Below are 22,900 nucleotides of genomic sequence, written 5' to 3'. Positions count from 1 at the left end.
TGGTAGAACAATGTATTTGCATGTGATTGATTACTCTGGTGGAACTTTATAAAGCTCTTATGGAACATACAACAAAATTGTGATTGGGTTCGATTTTTAAGACATTAGCAATAAAAAGTAAAATAAACCTCAGAAGTGCAGGATGAAACTGCCTCGAGATTTAAAAAATATTACCCTGTTATTATCATTATTATTATTTAGGACTTTGAACTATGGGATGATGTAGGATTAAACATTCCAAAACCTCCAGATTTATTGCAACTCTACCGAGACTTTGGAAATCATCAAGTGACTGGCAAAGACCTTGTGGACGTGGCCAGTGGAGTAGAAGAAGATGAGCTAGAGGCTCTCACACCAGTTTTAGGCAACCTTCCTTCAACCCCTGAGACTCCTCACACTGTAGAGGTGAGCGACAGTAAACTAGTCAAGTTTACCAAAAGTATTTAAAATACATAAAAGCGTACTATGAGATCATGAGTTTCTCTTTTTTCTCCCATTTTTATTTTAGAACTCTTTCCTAGTACAGAAATTAGAAGATAAAATTAGTTTATTAAATAGTGAGAAATGGTCTTTGATGGAACAAATTAGAAGACTTGAAAGGTTAGTATTTAATCATCATTTCTAAAAAGCATTAATTTTATAAGATTATATAAATGTAAAAAATAATATTTCAGTTGTCAGGCATAAATTTTAACATTGTAATTTTTCTCAAAGAAAGTCTTATAATTGTTTTACATATTTAATATGTCCTGACCCACCCCCACCCCACCACCCCCCAAAAAAGTTATTAAACTGGTATAGTGACCTAAGAAGCAATTATATCTTGGAACCAAGGAATAAGATATTTTTTACTTTTCGTGAGTTCTGTCAGTATCAATAAAATATAAATAATTCCTTCACATTAGTGTTACACACATTTCTAATTCATTATTTAATTTAATTCTTACAACGATCCTGTGGCTTAGATGGAATTATTCCTATCTTGCAAATGAAGAAACAAAGTTTCTTCATATACAAAGGTATATGAAGCATCAGTAAATATACTACTGAAAAGATTAATCAGTGCCTAACCGTTTCCTGTTATGCTCCACTTTAAGGAGTTAAACCCATTATGAGGTTTATGCTATCTTCTGAGTTTTTAAAAGTACAGTTGTTGTCTAATAATTTCTCTTCCTCTCTACAGTGAAATGGACTTTCTCAAAAATGAACACTTTGCTATCCCAGTAATTTGTGACTCTGTTCAACCTTCTTTGGATCAGTCTCTTCACAAAGACTCTGAGGACAATGGACAGAAACCAGTTACAAATAGTTCCGAAGAGGGAAAAAACAAGGATATCCATCTTTCAAAATCAGATGAAGTCGATTCCACTGCTCCTAAGGAGACCTTCCCAAACGCTTTACCTAGGAGAGAAAGAGGAGGAGTACCATCTTCTTCTCCATCAACCAACAACACAGTCCATTTTGATAAACCTAATAGGTTAGTGTGTGTCCTGTATTCCGAAATGCGTCTTTCAGCCAGTTAGTGCATTGTCAAGTTGGAAGAGCTTCATTTCTTATTTTAACTGCTTTTGTAGAACAGATGCATTAACTTTTACATTGGTATTAACACAGTAGAGTACCTGTCACAGGAAGGGATATCACAAATCTAATTACTAAGTTAAATTACATTAAAGAGGCATAAACCATAGATGGGGTAGGTTCCATCATAGCTAAGTACTTAAACCCATAAATAGCACGTATGTCACTATGTACTGCGATGCCTTCACCCTGTGCTCTTCACCGTTTCTCTATTCCTCAGCTGTTGTCAGACTCAGAAGGGGGTTTGGTAGTGCATGGTTGCCTGTGATAAAGACGGAATGGTTTTTGCTCCTACTCCTTCTTCCTGTGTTTGCTTCCATTACTGATGATGTATAATTAATAGTCTTTTAATTCGTTTATTTAATTTCTAATAGCTTGCAGTGATTGAATTCAGATGGCAAAAGCATGGTCCCAACACTCATGTTCATGTTTTCTAGGGGAGACAAAATATGATTTAAAAATTGTTTAGATTATAATGTGAAAAAATAATTTTAAAAGAGGACTATTTAATGAACCTTTTTCTAATCCATCAGGCACAGTTCTGAGAGTTTTACATATAATAACTTATTTAATGCTCACAAATGTCCTGTGCTGCCTTGTGTACCACAAAGTCATGCTTCTTCCTCCTATTAAACAGAGAGGAATTATACCCACTGTTGGGATATAACAGAAGAGTGCAACTTATAGGTACTTATTGTTAGTGAGAAGTGTTTGGTTTGTTTGTTTTTAAGCAAAGCTTTCCATTCATGAACCACAGCTTTTTGTATACCTACTAGGTATATTTTTTCTTTAAGGTTACAGTGCTTACAAAGTTGAAATAGAGCATTTATTTTAATATGGATAAGATATAGTCATTAAAAAATCTATGTTCTGACACTCAACAGTAATGGCATTTGTAGTACAGTAGTCCTTTCGTGTTAGGAGGACTTTCATGTATTTCCTTTGGTATTCAAAGGCCACTCTAGAGAAAAATGATTGTTAAATTTGTTCATCTGGTTGTTTTAGTTCTTAACTACATGCCAGGCAGTCTCAACAAGGAATATAATGGTAAGCAAACCTTACAGTATGAGAGAGACCGGCAGTCAGACAATTATAATAAAGTGTGAAAAGTGATAATATAAGAGAAGTTCACCTTCTTTTGGGAACACACCCAGTGCCCCTAACCTAGTCATCAGCAGGAAAGGGTTCAGGGAAGAAGTGTTGTCCGCCCTGAGCCCTGACGATCAGGACAGGTAAACCAGGCAAAGAGGTAAGAGGAAGAGCATTCCCGCCGAGGGAGAGCAACGTATGCAAGAAGGTGCTGCATGTGGGCGACTAAGAAGAACTCTGGTCTCAGCAGAGAACACAGGTGCGGAGAGTGATGGCAGGTGAAGCTGGAGAGTGAAGCAAAGGCTAAGTCACACAGTCCACGGCAACTCATCTTAGAGTCAGGACAGGACGGCATCTCAGTTTTAGGCTCCAGGGTGGGGGTGATTGGAGGGTAGCAGGACGGCGGGCAAGGAGACAGAGAGTGTCTATGGGAAGAGTCCAAGTGAAAAACGATCCAGGCCTGTCCTGGGTTGGAAAGAAGGGGATAGATGTGCAAAGGAGTTACAAGGTAAAGACTGATTTAATTTGGGGTTAAAAGAAAGGAAAGTATAAAGGCTGACTTGGAATTTCTGGCTTGGGCAGCTGGACGGATAATGGTGGCCCCCCTGCTGAAAGAATATGGGAGGAGGAATATAAATGCGCGCACAAGCTCTAGCGTCGGCGCACTGCTGTGACTGCCGTAGGAATTACTGAGGGCCGCTTTGTGCAATTTTTGGTGTTGGCCCTTTGTAGACTGAGCACGTAAAGTACAAATCATAGTTATAGTTTCATAAATACTGCTACACAGACCAGTGTGGTTTTAGACACATACATAGGCTAATATTTTTAGTTACACACACACACAAAAAAAATACTGTAAAATAAACCACGAATGTCGAGTGAGCTTTTCCTTCACTTACCTTAAGTTTTACTTCTTTTGTGTGGATCTTGAACATTAAGGTTCATCATTATTATTATACAGATCTCCAAAACTTTAATTCCCCTCAGCCACTTACCAGCTCAACCTTTGCATCCATTGTTTACCTTGCTGGGACCCTAAAGAACTGGAGAGAAAAGAGTTCCCATGTCAGATCTCGCAGGTACTCCCCATCTGTAGCCCTCCACCTGCTGTACTGCTTCAGGCCCCATCCGCTAGCATTTACTGGCTGTTTGTCCCCACACCATCGAGCTCCTTTAAGATCAGCCAGTTACTGCTGTTGCCTCCCCCCCCCCGCCCCCCAGATAATTCTGCAGTGAAGTGTCCTTCAAGTCATTGGTGGCTGAAAAGTCCAGTTATGTGTGGGGCGGTACCAGCACAGAAGTGGGAGTCATACGTGTAACTTAGTTTCTCCTTAAGCACCGGTGGTGACTATTTGGCGTGTGTCCTTGTCTTCTAGGAAGCTGTCTCCTGCTTTCCACCAAGCACTACTCTCTTTCTGTCGGATGTCAGCAGATAGTCGTTTAGGGTCAGAGGTAAGTTATGCCAGACATTCTCACAACTGTCACGAAGCATTTGCGTTCCTTTATTATTATTATTATTATTATTATTATTATTTTAGCATCATCCAAAAACATCTGTGATAAAACTAGTTTAAATCCAAATCTGTTATTTAAAATAATGCTCTAACAAATTGTTCTTAAAATATTTAACTTTTAAGGAAGGTAGTTGATTATTTCTATTCTTTGGAGTAAAGCCTTGTTTAGTATTAAAGTGACTTTGCAGTCTGTTTTTTATTTGTTATGTCTACTAACATATGGTTATACGCCTCTCGTTGGTTTAATTCAGAAAACCAATGTAAGTGCACATGTTGTTTATATTTCTGTTATTTTTAGATTACTTCATTATTTTTATTTCATTGGAAATGGTTGTTAGTGCTCAGATTAGCTTTCCTCAAGTGCTTTGTAATTGTTCTTGCAGACTCATCAAGAGAGGGTATTTTATTTTATTTTATTTTTTCTCCTCTCTGTATACGGACCCCTTCCTTTCTGGCTGGTTTCTGGCTGATTGCACTTGCTGGGCTGCTGGGCTCCAGCGTCAGTGAGAGTATACACGGGAGAGCTCGGGGGTAGTTTGGGTGCAATCCCGGCGCTCCTCGCTGTCAGACGAGGGCAGCCCCCTTGGGCCTCCGCGTGCCCACGGCTTCCGTACACAGACTCTCTCCTTAGGCGTGGACTGGAGCTTTGTGGGCCTCTTTGCAAGGACGAAGGAAAAACGACTGCAGCTGCCCAAGTCCAGTACGGTCCTTCCTTGTTCCCAGAACTGAAGCCTAGTAGGCCTCCCTGCCTTAGTCCTTGCCTCTTACTGGTTTTTAATCTGGTTTTGGCCTATAGCAATGTTTATCTTGTTTGGGAACACAGTCGTCCTTGTGACCGTCATCATCATAAGCTGTAACTCTGAATGCATGTTTGGAGCAGAGGTGACAGGGTGAAAAGCACCATCGTGCACAGACGTTCTCCGCTGTCATCATTTATTAATCCTGTGGTTTTCTAGGTGTCTCGGATTGCAGACAGTGAGAAAAGTGTCATGTTAATGCTGGGACGCTGCCTGCCACACATTGTTCCCAACGTGCTGTTAGCAAAGAGAGAGGTGAGACGCTTACAAGTGCTTCGTCACAGTAATCTCATCTTGTTGTCCACTCTTTGTCATTTTAAAGTTTAGTGTTACGTTTTTATTTTGTTAAAGTCTATTACTTGCAATCATCTTCTTACTTTTGTGCATGCATCTCTGCTCCTAGAGAATGGTTTCACACCTCTGTCAGGTGAGTTCAGTAAAACTGCATGGTATTCATGTTGTTTCAATTTTGCTTAAAGCATCATTAGCTTCTGCAACACTATTACTGTAGGTCCATTTATGTGCCATGAACACTCTGTTTTTTACATTACCAGTTAACTAATTTATCTCTGCTCTTGATAAGATACGCTTGATGTGTCTACAGAAAGATACTCTGTATTGAAAATTAACAAGGACTAAAAATGTGACTCTCTTCTTAAATATACTTGTAGTAACTGTTATAAATGTTTTATTATACTTGTTTGGCAGTAACCACACTTGTCTTACGATGATAGGATAGTTATAATATTGACTACAATAACTTTAGAAAGTACCTTTTTTGTTTTTCTTGTAGCTAACCTGTATTGACTGAAGCTTTAATATCCAAAACACAGGAGCAAATATATTTTAGTACACGTAGCCTATGTTATGAGCCTAAGTACTGTAGAATGTTATCTTAACAGTTACATTTAGCCAAGAAAAGATTAATGAAAAATTATTTATAACCTCATTTAAATGACAGTGGATGATTTACCTGCAAATTTATTTATTTGAATTATTATTAAAATGATTTTATATCATTTTCCAGCTTACAAAACATTTTAGAAAAAATGGATTAGGAACATTTTAGAATGTAACTTAAAGTTTCTTCTGTTACCTTCTTACTATTTACCACTGACTTCAATCATAATTGATGGGACCTACAGTATGATAGGTATACAATGCATTGGCAAAATCAATATAAAGCTTATCCTTGTCTGTTTAGCACCAGAAATTTGTACTGATCCTCAAGAAAAGCTATATGGAGAGCTTAAAATTTTTTATTCCTATAGGTATTTTTAATTAAAAAAAGATAAAAATTACTTTTCTTACTGATGGTTATATTTTGCCTATTTAAATCTAGTTGTGAGATACTAGTAAATATGTAAACTTCTCTGTGTCTTGAAGGATCAGTGTCCAATTTCAGATTGTTTGGCAGTTCTGCCTGGCAGGATGGTGTTTGAGCTTTTTCTTTTTCAGCTTGTAACATGATCCATGCAATGCATTAATGTTTGCCTTCCTTTTACTATGTTTCCTTAATATAATCTTAAAATATCACAGAAACCTAATTGTTATGAGATGCAATATAAGCTTTCTTATATTTTAATTTTTCCAATTTTTATCATAAAAACTACCACTAAAACCTGATTGTATTGCATGAAGTATTTATAAACATGCATCAGTAATCATATACATTACACATATAAAAACATATGTACACATACATACACATATACAAACATACCTATTTTATTTGTGGTATGATGTTTACTGGCTGATTTTAAGTTTTTATATTTAAAAAATATTTATATACTTATAATTTCATGAAGAATCGATCATTTATTTTTGTTTATTGAATTATTTGTACCTTATTCTGTTTTATCAGAAAATTTGCCATTTATAGTATACCAGAGTTGTATTCCTTCAAAATTAAATTGGTGAATGATGAAATATAACTTGGTTTGCTTTGAAACTAATGCCAGGGCATAAAAGGACAAAACTTTTATTTCACTTTACCCTTTGATATTGGATTACTTTTATTTAATATTTTACCTTAGTTCTTTAAATTTATATTTTTTAAAAAGGTCTTGTGATTGAAGGATTAATATTTTGATTTTTTTAAAAATTTCTCTAGTTTCATATGTTTTGTTACATTATAGCCTTTTGGTATTTAAATACAATTAAAATATCCTTCAGTAAACTGGTCATAGTAATATCCTAAATAAATAAATAGAATGGTGGAAACAGAGTTTTAAGTTTTGATTAAGTAATATGTTCACATGGGTTAACATTATTTAAATATAAAGAGAGATACAACAAAATTCTGTTCTGTCCCTGTGACACCGTCCCATGTGCATCAGATTTTATTAGCTTCCCATGGTCTTATCAATCCTTTGCCCATTTGTTACGTTGGACTGTCTTTGTTTCTGAGTTGTAAGAACGCTTACGATCCCAGATGTCAAACCCACGTCACTACATGGCCGGCAGAGACCTCGTGCCATCCCATAGCGTGCCTTTTCCCTTTCCCTTTGTTGTTGCTACTTGTGCTTTTGGCGTCAGACCTAAAACTTGTGGCCAAGTCAAGAATATCTGCCTCATTTTATGTTTTCTTCTAATAGTTTTATAGTGTTAGCCCTCATATTAAGGTCAGTGATCCATTTTGAGGGTTTTTTTGTATATGGAGTAAGGCAGGGGTCCAACTTTATTCTTTTCATGTGGTTATCCGGTTGTCCCAACATCATTCGTTGAAGAGTAAATTGTTTCTATGATCAGTGGTGATGGCACCTCTGTCAAAAATCAATTATCTGGGCCCTGGTTGGGTATGTAGCTCAGTTGGTTAGATATGCCAAGGTTGTGGGTTTGATCCCCAGTCAGGGCACATACAAAATCAACCAATGAATGCATAAGTAAGTCAGACAACAAAGAGATGTCTCTCTCACCCACCTCTCCCCCTTCCTCTCTCTAAAATCAATGAATAAAAATTTTTTTAAAAATCACTTGCCTGGCCCTGGCTGGTGTGGCTCAGTTGGTAGGGTGTCATCTCACAAACCGAAAGGTCGCCAGTTCCATTCCTGGTCAGAACACGTGCCTAGGTTTCGGGTCTGTGCCCGGTCCCTAGTTGGGGCACTTGCGGAAGGCAGCCAGTTCCTGTTTCTCTCTCACATAGATGTTTCTCTCCTCTTCCCCCCTCCCTCCCTCTATAAAATAAAGTAAAAAATAAAAGCAAAAAAATTAACTGGCCGTACATGTTTGAATTTATTTCTGAACTGTCAGTTCTGTCCCATCGATCTTCATCGTTACCCTTAGGCCTGCACCACATTTTTGTTTGCTATTGCTTTGAGGTAAGTTTGCAAACTGAAAAGTATGAATCCTCCCACTTCGTTTTCTTTGTCCATATTGTTTAACCATTCAGGGCCCATTGCAGTTCCGTATGAATTTGATGCTCAGAGTTCATTTATGCAATACAGGTCATTGGAATTTTGATAACAGATTGTACTAAATCTGTAGCTCACTTTGGGGAGTATTGCCAATCTAACAACATTATGTGAACATGGGGTTTTTTTCATTTATTCGTGTCCTTAATTTTATTTGGCAATGTTTTTTAGTTTTCAATGCACAAGTTTTTCACTTTCTTGTTTAAATTTATTCCTAGGTATTTTATTCTTTTGGATGCTGTTATAAATGGAATTGTTTCCTTAACTTCCTTTTCAGGTTGTTCATTGCTGGTATATAGAAACAGAATTGATAACTGTATGTTGATCTTGTATCTTGCAACTTTGCTGAATTTGTTTATTCTAGTCATTTATTTTGTGGATTCTATGAGATTTTCTATACACAGAATGATGTTATCTGTAAATAGAGATGGTTTTGCTTCTTCCTTTCCAATTTGGAATGCTTTTTCTCTTCCTCTTGCTTAGCTATTGTGGCTAGGACCCCCAGTTCAGTGTTGAATGGCAGTGTTTTGAGAAAGCAGATGTCTTTAACCTGTTCCTGATTTTAGGAGGAAATCTTTCCGTCTGTTCACCACTGAGGTTGCGGCTAGTTGTGAGTTTTTCATACATGCCCTTTATCGTATGAAAGAAGTTTTTTTTTATTATTATTAGTTTGCTGAGTGTTTTTATCATGAAAGGGTGTTGAATTTTGTCAACTGCATTAATACGATGGTTTTGCTCCTGTCGATGCAGTGTAATGAGTTGACTGGTTTTTCATATGTTGAATCCCATGCATCATGGGGTAAAGTCTACTTGGTCACAGTGTATGACCCTGTTAATGTTTTGTTGCATTTGGCAACATTTTGTTGCACATTTTGTATCTAAATTCATAAGGGATATTGGTCCATAGTTTTCTTTTGTTGTGCTATCTTTGTATGGTTTTGGTAACAGCTGAAGCTGGCCTCTTAGATTGTGTTTGGAATTGTTCATCCTCTTCTATTTTTTTGAAGAGTTTAAGTAGGACCAGTATTTCTTCTTCTCTTACTTAAAATAAATTTTTGATTTATTTATTGTTTTTCTATTACAGTTGTCCCATTTCCCCCCATTGCTCCCTTCTGCCCTGCCCACTGCTTCTACCACAGTCAATCCCCACCCCGTTGTCCATGTCCGTGGGTCATTCATACATGTTCTTTAACTAGACCCTTCCCCTTCTTACCCCCTGTCTCCTCCTCCCCACTCCCCCCTGGTCACTGTTACTCTGTTCTTTGTTTACATGCCTCTGGTTCAGTTTTGCTCATTTGCTTGTTTGTGATCATTAGTTTCCTGTAGTAGGTGAGATCATATGGTATTTGACTTTCGTGGCCTGGCTCATTTCGCTAAGCCTAATTCTCTCCAGTTCCATCCATGTTATCGCAAATGGCAGGAGTTCCTTCTTTCTTTCTGCTGCGTAGTACTCCATTGTGTAAAATGCCGCAGTTTTTTGATCCACTCATCCACTGATGGGCACTTAGGCTGCTTCCAGCACTTGGCTATTGTAAATAACGCTGCTATGAGCATAGGGGTGCATAGGTTCTTCTGAATTGGGGTTTCAGGATTCTTTGGGTATTATCCTAGCAGTGGAATTGCTGAATCAAAAGGCAGTTCCATTTTTAGTTTTTTGAGGAAATTTCATACTGTTTTCCACAGTGGCTGCACCAGTCTGCATTCCCACCAGCAGTGCATTAACTCGTTTTTGTTCTATGCCAAGAAAATGTATGCCATCAGCTGGCTAAGCTGGAAACGTAATGAAGGAAGCCTGTGCCTTGAATGGGGGTGGAGCTGGGGGAAGTGGTGAATGAGTCCCAACTTTCCTTGTGGGATGCTGAAAATGTTTCCAAGTTAGGCTGGTGATGGTGGTCCAGCTCTGCATGTACTAAAAATGACTGAATGTATTCTTGCAATGGATGGACTTTATGATATGTAAAATACACATATCCCACTCTTTAAAGCTGTAAAAAATAAAAGGCAAAGGAGAGAGCCAATTCTCTAAAAGTTTTACAAGTAGTTAGTACCTCTGAAGCCCTGCTCATCTTCCAGGAAACCAAAGTTTGTTCTTTTACATAGGCATTCATATTTGCCCCATGGTAAATTTTTAACTTATGAGTAAGAATAGCCCCATACAGTTATAAAGTAGATAAACTTGGTCTTATCTTCTTACCTGGTGAGAGAGAGGGGGGGGGGGTGTATGGATGTGAATTTTGGGAGTAAGTCACATGCCCTTAAGCAGTATCAGCTTTGAAATCTTCAGAGTATTTCAGTTAGGCCTCCCAAAGGTTGAGCCTCAGGAATGATAGATAATAATAGTTCTAAGAATAGATATTTTAGCAGCCCTTGAAGTGTAGAACTTTTCCAGAGGTGAGTAATCTTGTTTCTTCTTATGCGAGTCTTTTTAGTTTTCTTTATTTTGTCTTTATGTGTTAACTATCAACATCCTGACAAGTTTCAACTGAAAATCTAAATCAGAGGATGTCAGTACTTGATTTTAAATTATAATTAATTACTGCTTAAGTCCTAGGCAAAAGACTGAATGAAAAAATTTAAATGACAGCTATCTAAAACTTTTCACCAAAGCTTGAGTTATAGGCAACAATTTCCGTGGAACGGTGAGGGCAAGCAATGAACTGTAATGTATTGAATTAATGTGTTCCCTTTCTAGAACTGCAGGATTTTGCCTCTCGGCCTGAAACACTCAAAACATTTCCTCTTGGCATTTGAGCTAAATGTAATGTTTTCTTTTCTGTTTTAGATTCCTTTCAGATCTTGGAGCCATTGTCTTATCTATTTCCTTGCTTTTTTTAATATTAAAATTTGTTTGATCTTATTTCCTACTTTATTTCTCCCACCTTAACATCTAATTGCATTGTTTTAAGTCCTTTAGGGTAGGTACTTTTTTTCCTTCTGTTTTTGTAGTCCGAACACACACTAATCTTGATAAGACTAAGGAAGTTGAGTAAAAATATTCATAAAACCAAATCTAATGACATTTACTACCTAAAATGATTTCTTTCTAATCATTAGAAGTTTTTATTGTCCTTGTGAAACTGAAATGAGAATTAGAATGCTCAAAGCCTTTCCTGTTTAATTCTGTACAAAATTCCAAATTGTAAGGGGTGGGTGATGTTTCATTAAGAGAACTAGCTTTGTAAAGCAGAAGTCGTTACTTGAGTAAAGTGCAAATTACTAATCCTTTTAGATTAATGAACTTTAAACTTAGACTTATCTCTTCTAACATGGTAATAAAGTGTTCTAATACCTTCTAGATATGATTACTACCCTGATTTCCTCTCTAATAATCAGTAGGAAATTAGTTTTATTTTTCATTTCAGTACACATTTATTGAGTAATATCTAGTGCTAGAGCATGTTTTTAAATTTTTTAAGATTTCTGTTGCCTTGAAGTAATTTACACAGTAACTTTTTATGTCAGGGAAAAATACCAAAGCCATAGTTTTTTTGTTGTTGTTGTTGTTTTTTACCATGGCTATTATTAACATGTGATATTAAATTGAATATATTTAGAATTTTTTCATGTGAATAATTCTTAAGCCTTAGGTATGATGTCTAACATTGCTATATTATTATTAAAACATTTCTTTTATATTTAATCATTTAAAGACATTTTTAAAAACAGTATCACCTTGTCATCTAAAGGAAATACAACTGTCACTTTTTAAATCTTTTATTCAGAATTATAAAGTAAGTATTTAAAACACTATACTTTTTAATTGGAGAGACAATACACCAAAGGGCGAATATTGATTCAAATTTATAAGTTTATGAATAGTATGAAAATGGAAAATATGGACTTAATAAATTCTGATGTGGATGAACTCATACTTCAGAGGCTTGAAAAAGATGAATTCACAGTCAATAAATGTGAATATACCGCACAGCAAATACATACTTACAGAATTTATTAAGTCAGGAGTGGTACAAATAGAAGTTGTGAATAAATAAATGAGTGATAGAAAACTTAGAATAGTTGGAACCAGTCATAACTTAGCAATTAAAATCCTTGATGGCTGTATCAGAGATGGACCTCTCTTTTCAATTTCTTTCTGCCATCACTTACTGGGCCTCTTATTAGCTTTGTGGTGCTTTAAGAAGAGGAGACCGTCTGGCATACTTGATACACTGAGTTATGACTGCCATGGCCATTAATGTGCCATTAGTACCCAATTCTCCCCAGCACGGAAGAGTAACCAAAAATTATTGGCAGGGACTTCCCATATGTTTGTTAATTTTGCCCGCGAGAAATAAAAGCAAATGGCAATATAAATTATTACTAACTGTGATTCAGAAAAGTGAAAAATATTTTTCTTCAAAGCCTTTAATTGACAGTGTTTTAAAGTTCAAGGAGACAAGAACTCACAAATGTTGATTTGAGTTGGTTTGGTAAGTGGTGTGTTGAGAGGGCTTTTTGAGGCCAGTTTGGATCTCAGGAGGAGAAATGAACTGTCTCATTAGTGGTAGACAAGGAAATTACGGAATGTATGAGGAATCGTCTCCAGGTCTGCACTGATCTTAATTCCTATATGTTTCAGAGGAGTTCGTGAACTTTCATTGGGTTCTTTGGTGCTAAAGAGTAAATCGAGACAGGAATTCCAGCTCCCGATCCAGAGTTCTCAGTTTAGCACATCTGTAGCCGTATTTCAGTTATGACATAAACGTTCTCTTTGATTAAGGGGCACTAAGCCTGATGGTTAAAAACAAATAAACAGAACAAAAAAAGAAAAGAAAATGTAAGTCATAAAGAATAAATAGCAACAGTTATTCGTTGTATTTGTTTAGAACAGAAGCAGCTACATATTGTACTATGTATTTTAAACAGTGTGTATGTATGTATTTGTAATTATAGTAAATATCTTGCCTACATTTCATAACTTTTAAGAGGAATACAATAGGAATAAAATGGAGTAAAATAATGTAAGAGTATATACAAGGTGGGGACAGGTAGGTGCACAGTTCGTGTGGAAAGTAATATAATAATTAATAAGCAATGAGCAGGAATAAACTATTTCACAGAGTCACAACTGTAACCCTACTTTTGCCCCGTCCTGTATGTAGAGATCATAGGGAAGTGGGAGGAGGCTTAAGAAGAAACAGAACCATCAGGAGAAAAAGATCTGACATGAGGGGAAGTACAAATACAACTACTTAGGACCTGGCTTGATTTTTAGGCATTCAAATATTTTATTTTATTATGAGTGCCTTCTAGAATGACTGCTTTTTCATCAGTGAGGCTCTGCTCCCAGGGGGATGTTCTGATGGCGGGTGCCATGTCTTGGTCCTCTCATTAGTATCACTGGTTCTGTGAGCCACAACGGAATCCTCTAAGGACTGGGATAGTTCTTAGGATGTGGCCTCCTTCCCTAACGTTTTTTAGAGCGTTGTTTATTTTCTTCTACAAAGTCAAGACTAATTCATCAGGAATCAATCATATTAAGCCTCTGCTGGAAACATTACCTAACAATATAAGATACATTTACACTTTTCTATTGCCAGTGCAAAATTATTTTTCCTAATATTTATTTATTTTACTTTTCAATTACTAATCTAAATCATACGGAAGTGCCTAAATAAAAAAATTTACTCTTAGTTCTTATCTACATCTTTGTACCTTCAGTTTAAGATTTATACCAGGTAATTATAATTTAAAAATAATATATAAAACGAATTTAGACATAATGGAATGGGATCATTCATTGTACCTTTAAGCTTCAGCCTAAACTCAAAAAAAACATGTCATCTGTTTCTAAAGGAGCATCTCCAAAATAGGAAGATATTTCTCCTAAAGCATAAACTTTTCTTCAGGGTATCAATCATTTTTACATAGTGATCAATTTCTATTTTGAATCTGCTGGCACTCTTTGGGGGGTAGGGAGGTAGATGGGAAAAAGAAGTGGGACTAGTAATCATTGTGCCCTTCTTACTACATCATAGGGATTTTTATTTTAATCTGCAAAATACTGTTTTTATAACTTAGGAGATTTCTCTCCAAAAATATTTTATCACTTTTGGGCTTTTATTTTCACTAGATTTGAAAAGTGATTCCAAAATTCGAAACATTAATACCTTTTGAATATACTTTAGAAACTAGTCTTATTTTAATTAAAATAGAAAACAACGTTAATTTTTAAATATTTCTTTGGAACAGAAAAATAAACTTGTGTATTACTTTCCTACAAAATATTTAAATTTATTCCTGCATGTTGAATGTGCCACAAACAAAATATTGTTTAAAATTTTTATTTCAACATAGAACACTTCTACTGATAATCTCTAGTGGTGCTGGGAGCACTCAACAACTGTGGAATTGCTCTTCTTTTTTTTTCCAGTTAGCCACCAGTTAGGTGCTAAGGATACAAAATTATGAATTATATCTAATCTTAAAACAGATTGTATTATACTTGTGAAGTAGGAAGAGATGTCTTTATTTTTTATTATCTTTAAAATTTTTAGAATATAGTTATCTTTTGCAAGTTTTATTTAAAGACACTTTTAAATTTAAAATGACTTGGCCAGATTGTACAGAAGTGAAATGGAATGTTATCTAGTATAAAAAGTAGACCTGTGGGAAACATAGTAGCTAAGAAAACTGGGTGAGTTGACTCTTAGCAACTTGATTATGATGTGATTTGCACCCTCTTCACAGCCCACACATAAGAATAGGAGTCATATGTTACATTGTTTTCTGTTGAGTATCAACCTTATAAAATTAAAATTTGCTCTTTTGTAGATTAAGGTTTATTTTACTTTGTGTCCATTTAAGACTAGTCTGGGGACAGGAAAGAATACCCTGCAAAGCATTTTTACTTGGACGTTTTCCACCCTCATCTTTCTGTAGGAGCTCATCCCCCTCATCCTGTGTACAGCATGCCTGCACCCTGAGCCCAAAGAGAGAGACCAGCTTCTCCACATCCTGTTCAATCTGATCAAGAGGCCCGATGATGAGCAAAGGTCAGTATGTCTGCGCTTTGGGAAATAAATAAAATGTTGACATTAGTTTTACTCATTTGACAACAACATTAGCCTTTTAGTTTAAGTGCCTTCTTTCCAGTACCCGTGTTAGTAAACGGGGAACACTGGCCCTGCTCACAGTGCTCTGCCATGTTTTCACTCTTGTCACCCCAGTTACTTGGTTGAAGTGTGCGTTTTGTGTTAGTTACCTTCAGTCTTCTAATTCACATATTTCTCTTCCTTCATCTCTCACATCGATTTCTAAGAAGGCCTAAATACCTACCCTATGGCCTCTTAAGGGGTCTGCTTTACAAGAAATAAAATATTTACTATATGAATTTTTGCATCACTGGGCTCTCTATGAACCAGTTACTTTGTGGTGAAAGGGATACAGTACCTTGTTTGTTTGTTTGTTTGTTTCGTTAGTCGTGAGTCAGATGCCCGCAACCAGGGATGCCTGAGTGGAGAAATAAGTTGTGCCTGAGTGTGCCTGAGTGTGCCTGAGTGTGGAAAGGTGACTTTCCAGAAGAAAGGGGAGTGGGATTTGCTCCTGCAGCAACGGTAGACACCTGCCTCAGAGAGTAAAACCTTTACGTAGTGGGTGAGGCCGCTCGGGTGTGCACGTGAACCAAAGTCCTTGGGGCTCAGAGGGAGACTGAGCACCCGTGGGTAAAACTCGGCAACGGAAGTATTTTTCTGTTGTCATTTTATATCTTTTAAAAAGGATTTTTGCTTATACTTTTGCAAAATAATGGAATTATGTTTTATGATTAGATAAACTTATGTAATTTCAGTACTTGTTTTTACCTCTGAGAACGTTGGGAAATGATAAGCATGAACTATGAAACAGATGAAGCTTAAAATGTAAAATACAAGGAATCTCTCGGTTAAAGTCATAACTAAAATAGAATGAAGTGGTTATTTAGACTTTAAAACTGTGAGTGTGTATTTCTTTCCTGCTCTATCTAAAATGCACCTGAACAAGTAGAGAAGCAGGCCTTTGCAGGACCCAGCTAGGATTAATGTGTACCAGCCTTCCCTCCCACACTAGTCAAATAGGAGTAAGGCAAATGAAACCGCTCTTGGTATCACCCATTGCAAACTGAAAATGTTCTGAGGACAATTCAATGGTGCTGTATACGAAACTTAATACTATATTTTCTCCTTGAAAAATGTCATCCTCTATCTTGGTAACTTAATAATTAAAAATCATTTATTACATTGTCATTTTTCAGATTTGCAAGGGCCGAACCTCTAGATCTGTAGTCCCTGTTCATCCTCTGCATGTAAAGCTCGTAGCCGCCACCTGGTGGCCAAAAGTTCCGCGGCCGAACTGTGCCAGGAATTAGGCGCTTGGGAGCGACACGGAGCCTCTTATCTTACGGAAACACGATTACTCGTTACAATAGTCCAGTCAATTGACCAACTATGTATAACGTGAATAAGAAATTTAAAAAGCAAGATTTTTAAGTTCGCATAATATATTTGACATATAATCAGTTGTCTTAATGAATCTCAGGCTTCTTTGATCGGATCCTAAGGAAAACTTAATTTTATGCTCAGCACTGGTGCTTTTGGCCAGTTCTTTGCTAACAGCTATAACTAACACATCTTTAGCTTTGTCACATCCTAGGCAACCAGTCTCCATCCTATGATTTTCCACAAGGAGGAACAACATTTATTTTTCCTATCACAAGAGCCTGTTTCTAATGCTGTTAATAATCTGTAAGCCATCTGACTCTTTCTAGTTTCAACTATATTTCAAAGCTGTCATAATTTTTAGAATTTAGAATTTTAACCGTGCTGACTATGAAGTTTGTTTTGAGGGGCCTTAACGTTGTTTCAACAAGTTCGTATATCTCTAGTATAGCGATGGTAACTCATGATTTAAAGTCATTTCACATGAAGGTCTTATACAGTCTGTACTTCTTACAAGTGTTTGAAGTGCTTCTATTTCACCAAGGCTTATTTATTATAATCACCGAACATTTATGGGGCCTTTGTGTACACCTCCTCATCATTTTAGCTAGTGGGAAAAAAAATGATCAGGTATTAGATAATTTTCATTGGGGAGCAGGCAGCTGAATAAAGTTATGTATGTAAAGCTTGAGAATTTCTTTTTCCACTTTCCTTTTATTTACTTTATTTGCCCTCCTAAAATAAAAAGAAATAAAGCAGCAAAGGGAAGTTGAGAAGTAGGCACAGAGGAGAATGATATCAATGGAAAGGGTCTCAGGTTATTATGAGGTGGTGGTGAGCAGCAGCTGCATCGTACAGAGAAGACCCTCCGACTCTGCACGTCCCTCTGTGTCGTCCAGACAGCCTGCGTCATCACTCTCCTCAATCCGAGAATTGTAGCTGGTTTGGCTCAACTAACTGGAAAGTTAAAGTCATTCTGCAGTTGGCGTTAAATTGACATATTTTGAGAAGCAGCAGTGAGCAATGCGTGGGCTTAATGTGCTGATTTTATAGTTAATATGAATTAAACATTCTCTTTTGGTTTTCTTCAAAGTTGTATTCTTAAAACATCTATTGGAAACATACCTTTTCCCCCCATAAGATTTTACTGTTTTGAAGTCTTAGACAATCGAAAGTGAAAAAACTCACAATTCTTCATTTAAAGTCATTTTAAATAGAACTTCATTTTGAAGAGAAAAATCTTATTTAAAATTTTATACTCTTTAAGTTCAAGTGAAGTCATCACATCAGGTATTTATATATTGTTCTGTAAAAACATACCCCCAAAGAGAGTGGTTTATAATAAACCCATTTTTATAATCTAACAGGTGGGTCAGTTAACTTGGGCCTTCTGCTCAGGGGCTCTTACCAGGCTGTGACCTGTCACCTCAAGACTCAGCTGGGGACTGGGTCACATCCACGCTCTCACGTGGCTGGTCGTTGGCGGGACTCCATTCCCATGGGTTTTCGGACAGAGGGCCTCAGTTCCTCACTGGCTTTTGGTCAGAGGCTGCCTTCAAATTCTTGCCACATCGGCCTCCAAAGTGCTGTCTCACTGCATCGAAGCCTGAGAGCTAAGAAGACACTAGAGAGAGGCCCATCAAATGGCCTTCACAGACTTCTGTGTCCTAATCTCAGAAGCGCCATCTATCACTCTGGCCATTGTTCTGACCATTAAAAGCAAGTCCTTAGGTACAGTCTGCACTCACAGAGATGGGATTACACGGGGACAAGGATATCGGGAGGTGGACATCCTTCGAGCCATGTCAGAAGCTGCCTACCAGTTACCTTGGGTGCCATACCAAAAATTCTGATTGAAGAAATACCATTTAATTCGCACGACACCATAGTTTTTAATTATAGAAACATTAGTTCAGTAGGAGCTAAGCATTGGACATACGCCCTCAGAATGCATATGTGGGAAGTTGATTTAGGAGGTTATGCGTGCCAGCCTCACACAGGTAGGGGAATCTCTCCACACACACCTCACGAATGGAGTTGCCGCTGCTGGCGGAACTCGTCATAAGGAACTCCCTCTTCCGGTGGGGTCTAGTCCATTGTTGGAAATGCTTGGCTTGTACAAAAATATTGTACATCATGTGAATTACAAAGCTGATTCCCTTTGCACCTTAGTCTTGACTGTACTTTCTAAAGCAAATGTCAGTCTTTATGCATTTGTATCATTTTCAGGCAAATGATACTGACGGGCTGTGTGGCATTTGCACGTCACGTTGGACCAACGCGTGTAGAAGCTGAACTTTTACCACAGTGTTGGGAACAGGTAAGTAACTATTGGGTTTTTCCCTAGCTGTTCTATTCTAGTTTATCCTAAATGTTCGTATCTTTTTTAAGTGCCATTAGGGAATAGATGGGATATGGATTGTGCCGCTGTTTGGTTAGCGCAGCCCTGTGATTTAATGGGGCTCGGGAATGCTCTGGGGCGCTTAAAATTATTCATTCTTCCAACGAATGATTAAGAAACTCTAGTTCCAGTGACGGGTACTACGGACCCAGTGGAGAATAAAACACAAAGACACCCTAGTGGGGAGGTAAGAGAAATCAAAGCAATGACATGATGCTTTGTGGTCATGTAAGCTAGAAAGAAAATAAAGCAGGGTAAGGGTTAGGGAATGGTAGGGAATGCTCTTTCAGAAGGACTCTCTGAGGAAGCGATGTTTAGGTCGGGATCTGAAGGGAGGGAGGTACTGCAAACACAAAAGCCATGGGATGGAAGAGCACCTGATGGGTTCAAGGGCGAGCAGGAAGGTATGTGTGTGTGTGTGTGTGTGTGTGTTGGGTAGGAAGTTAGATAAGTAATAGAATTAATGTCTTGTATATATTGTGTACTTCTGTTTATTACATATTTTATTGTGTACTTGTATGAATTAAAATAAAAAATATAAAATGTAAACCTTTGATGTAGGAGGTGTTTGTACTTACGATTCAACTCACTACTTATGAATACTTTTGGTTTTATATTAAATTTTAATATTCCAATTATCTGTAGAACGGAGAATCTTGACTTTCTAGACTTGATATTTAGGTCATTGAGGAGCTTTTTTTTTAATCTTAAAAAGGTGGATTTCTTATGAAGATAAATTTCATGGCCTTATTTTTAGTAGTATGGTCACATATTCTTAAAAAATAACTGGTCTCTGGAATATCACTAACGTATACGGTCTTTTAGAATTCTGTTTCAATTTCCTTGAGTCTTTTTTTTCTTTAAAATTTAGTGGAGTCATACCTGGATTGAGTATGTAAAGTGAACATGTTTCAATGAAACATCAGTTATAAACATCTCCTCCACCACCTCTTCGTAATGTGAATCAACATAGATATTGGGGATCTGTCTGCCTGCCTAGCTCCAGGTCGTTGCCCAATAGATTGCTATATAATTTCTTTTCTTAATTTTAGGCATTCAATACTTTAATGAATTATGTAACCTTTTCATATGGGACTATGAGAACAGATATACTTCTTTTCCAGTCAAAGAAGGATTTATATTCTATGAAGAAGACATATGGGAACAAAACCCAGTATGTGTCTTTTTTTCTTTTTGTTGCTGTTCAGTGCAGTCATCACAATGGCAAAGCCCCTTCATCCTGCATATGGAAAACAAATGGACTGAAGGCTGCTTACTATAAAAACAAAATCTGATCACTAGTCAGGGGCTCTGGTTAAACCACTGATCAACTCACTTCCTATCCCTTAGCTAAAAAAAAGAGTACTGGTGAGTCATTCCTGCCATATATCATAAACCATATCATTAATATTCCAAACCTGGGTTTTCTAAATATAAAAATACACTATTGTTTCTACAGAAGGAGAAAGTTATCCCCCACGTCCTAAGGAAAGCCCAGTCCTAGGCCAGCCCATAGTAGATACCTTGCCAACTTTTCATCCTCGCTTTATCCTTTTTGCTTTAACAGATAACTCCTGTGAGCTTGTGTTTTAGGCTTTCCCTGATTTCCTTATTCCTGATCCAGGTGGACACAGGGATTCCCAGAAGTGGAAACGAAAGAAGCTTTATTGTGGTCTTAACTGGATTTGTGGTGAAAAAGAATGCTCTGTTGGAGGAAGGGGAGTATGTTGTTAATGCTTGATTTACTTTTTACTCCAGATCAATCACAAATACCCAGAAAGACGACTCCTTGTGGCAGAATCCTGTGGAGCCCTGGCACCTTACCTTCCTGTAAGGATTGTCTTCTTTTCTTAAAAACTTTTTGTTTCTTTTTAATAATAGATAAACCTGTTTTCTAGTGTCTTATACATTTTAACCCAAATTCTCCTATGGACTGCTGTCCTAATGAAAGAAAAAGATGACTCAGAAAGAAAAGGGCCAGAGTGGTGGAATGTGGCACTGCAGACAGTCACCACTGATTCTGTGTGGGAGTGAGTGTATCAGCTGGTTTAGCAGTCCTCAAAGTGGGGTCTGCGGATCCTGAGGGGCCCTTGACATTCTTTAGAAGAGGTCCCTCAACTGAAAATGATTTTCACAATAATATTAAAACAGTTTTTGACTTTTTCCTCTATGTTGACACTTACTCTGTTGGTGCAGAAGTTGTCATGGGAACCAGAGCAGGTACGTGACCGTGCATCAGGGTAGTGACACCCGGACACAGCCTCTGGCCCTGGTCACCCTGGTCCAGAGACACTACCTAGTGTTACTAATTTTTAATACTCACTTACAGAAAGTAAAAGTGTGTGCTCTTAACAGTTTGCATTTTCATATTCTTTAAAATTTTCTTACCCAAAATTAATATGCTATACAGTGTTCTCTCTCTCCAACAGTAAGGTCTAGTTACAGGTTCTTGTCGGGGTATCTGTATATTTTAAAAACTTCTAATAGTGTTATTACCTCTGCATCTTGTTTTTCAGCATGTGCATTTTTGATTTTGATCGTGTTAAATTACTCCCAACTAAGGTAGTATAGATCTATACTTTTATCAACAGTACCTTAGAGTTCTCTTTTTCCCATACCTTCACCAGAAACGGGGCATGATGAAAACTTTTTAATGTTTTTCTATCTCATAGGAAAAAAACTGGTATATTATTGTTAGGATAAATCATATATAGCGATATACCTGAGTGAGTTTGAGCATCCTGTTATTTATCGTCCCGCGACGGAGGCGAGCATCACACGCTGACAAAGGATAAGTGAGCTGTCTCATGCCGCTCCTGATACTAGGATGCTAAGCAGTATTCACGCTGCACTTGGTGTTTCCTCCGCTCGCCCGGTGCCCCACTGTAACCAGTAATAGTACACTGTCAGTGTGGTCGTGGCCTAAGTGGAGCAGCTCCTCCCAGACTGTCCCGCGGGTTCCTGGTGGCCCACTGACGCTCACTGCCACAGTGGACCTCAGCCCAGACCAAAGTGAAGCACATACCCAGCTGCAGTGTGCGGGCCTCAGTCCTATCGCCCATGCTGATGCCAAGCAAGAAACTAATTCTTCAACCAAGATTTAATCTCATATTTAAAGTATCTTAGAGGTTAAGATACTTTAAGGCATTTGAGGGGAGAGGGTAATTTTTAGTTTAAAGGATAAACAAACAAGTCTGTACCTGAAAGCATATTCACCAACTTAAAGGTGACTAAAATTTGGTAAATTACATGTATTTTTGTTTCTAAAAAGTCAAAACAAAAGCTAGGTCATTTAAAAATGTCAGGCCTCTGCATACCAAAACACACTGCAAATTTATGAAAATGGTCACATCTTCTATTTTTATTTTTATTTTTTTATTTTATTCTAACCATTATATGTAAAAAGGACCCCAACAAGTTTAAGTTTAAAGAATTGTTATAAATTAATCAAGTTGCAATAATACTACAAAGAAGGAAAGGAAGGGCAAGACTTTGTAAAATGATAACTTTAAAAAAAAATTCTTTTTTATTGTTTTTCTATTATAATTGTCCCACTTTTTCCCTCATTGCTACCCCCCACCCAGCCCACCCCTTCTCCCACAGACCATCCTGACCCCGTTGTCCATGCTCATGGTTATTTATATTAGTTCCTTTGCTAAACCCTTCCCCTGCTTACCTCCTTCCCTCCCTCCCC

At 37.3% G+C, this 22,900-nt stretch overlaps 1 protein-coding gene across 3 annotated transcripts in view; it reads left to right on the top strand.

The window, feature by feature from the left end:
• The window catches only part of RELCH (RAB11 binding and LisH domain, coiled-coil and HEAT repeat containing), an 85,703-nt gene that overhangs the window by 27,092 nt on the left and 35,711 nt on the right, over positions 1 to 22,900 (top strand). For 2 of the 3 annotated variants that reach the window (XM_090285422.1, XM_090285423.1), the window contains exons 6-13: positions 202 to 405; positions 509 to 600; positions 1,184 to 1,477; positions 4,044 to 4,119; positions 5,138 to 5,233; positions 15,274 to 15,386; positions 19,035 to 19,125; positions 20,965 to 21,036. In XM_090285422.1, the coding sequence (XP_090141548.1) occupies positions 202 to 405; positions 509 to 600; positions 1,184 to 1,477; positions 4,044 to 4,119; positions 5,138 to 5,233; positions 15,274 to 15,386; positions 19,035 to 19,125; positions 20,965 to 21,036 (1,038 nt within the window). Of the gene's footprint in view, positions 1 to 201; positions 406 to 508; positions 601 to 1,183; positions 1,478 to 4,043; positions 4,120 to 5,137; positions 5,234 to 5,381; positions 5,406 to 15,273; positions 15,387 to 19,034; positions 19,126 to 20,964; positions 21,037 to 22,900 lie in introns of all 3 variants that reach the window. The other variant, XM_090285421.1, reaches the window with a different exon arrangement.

The sequence above is a fragment of the Furipterus horrens genome, unplaced genomic scaffold, assembly GCF_987537825.1.
Source record: "Furipterus horrens unplaced genomic scaffold, mFurHor1.1.pri manual_scaffold_8, whole genome shotgun sequence".
In the NCBI taxonomy this organism is placed as follows: Eukaryota; Metazoa; Chordata; class Mammalia; order Chiroptera; family Furipteridae; genus Furipterus; species Furipterus horrens.
This window is presented reverse-complemented; position numbering and strand designations above follow the sequence as displayed.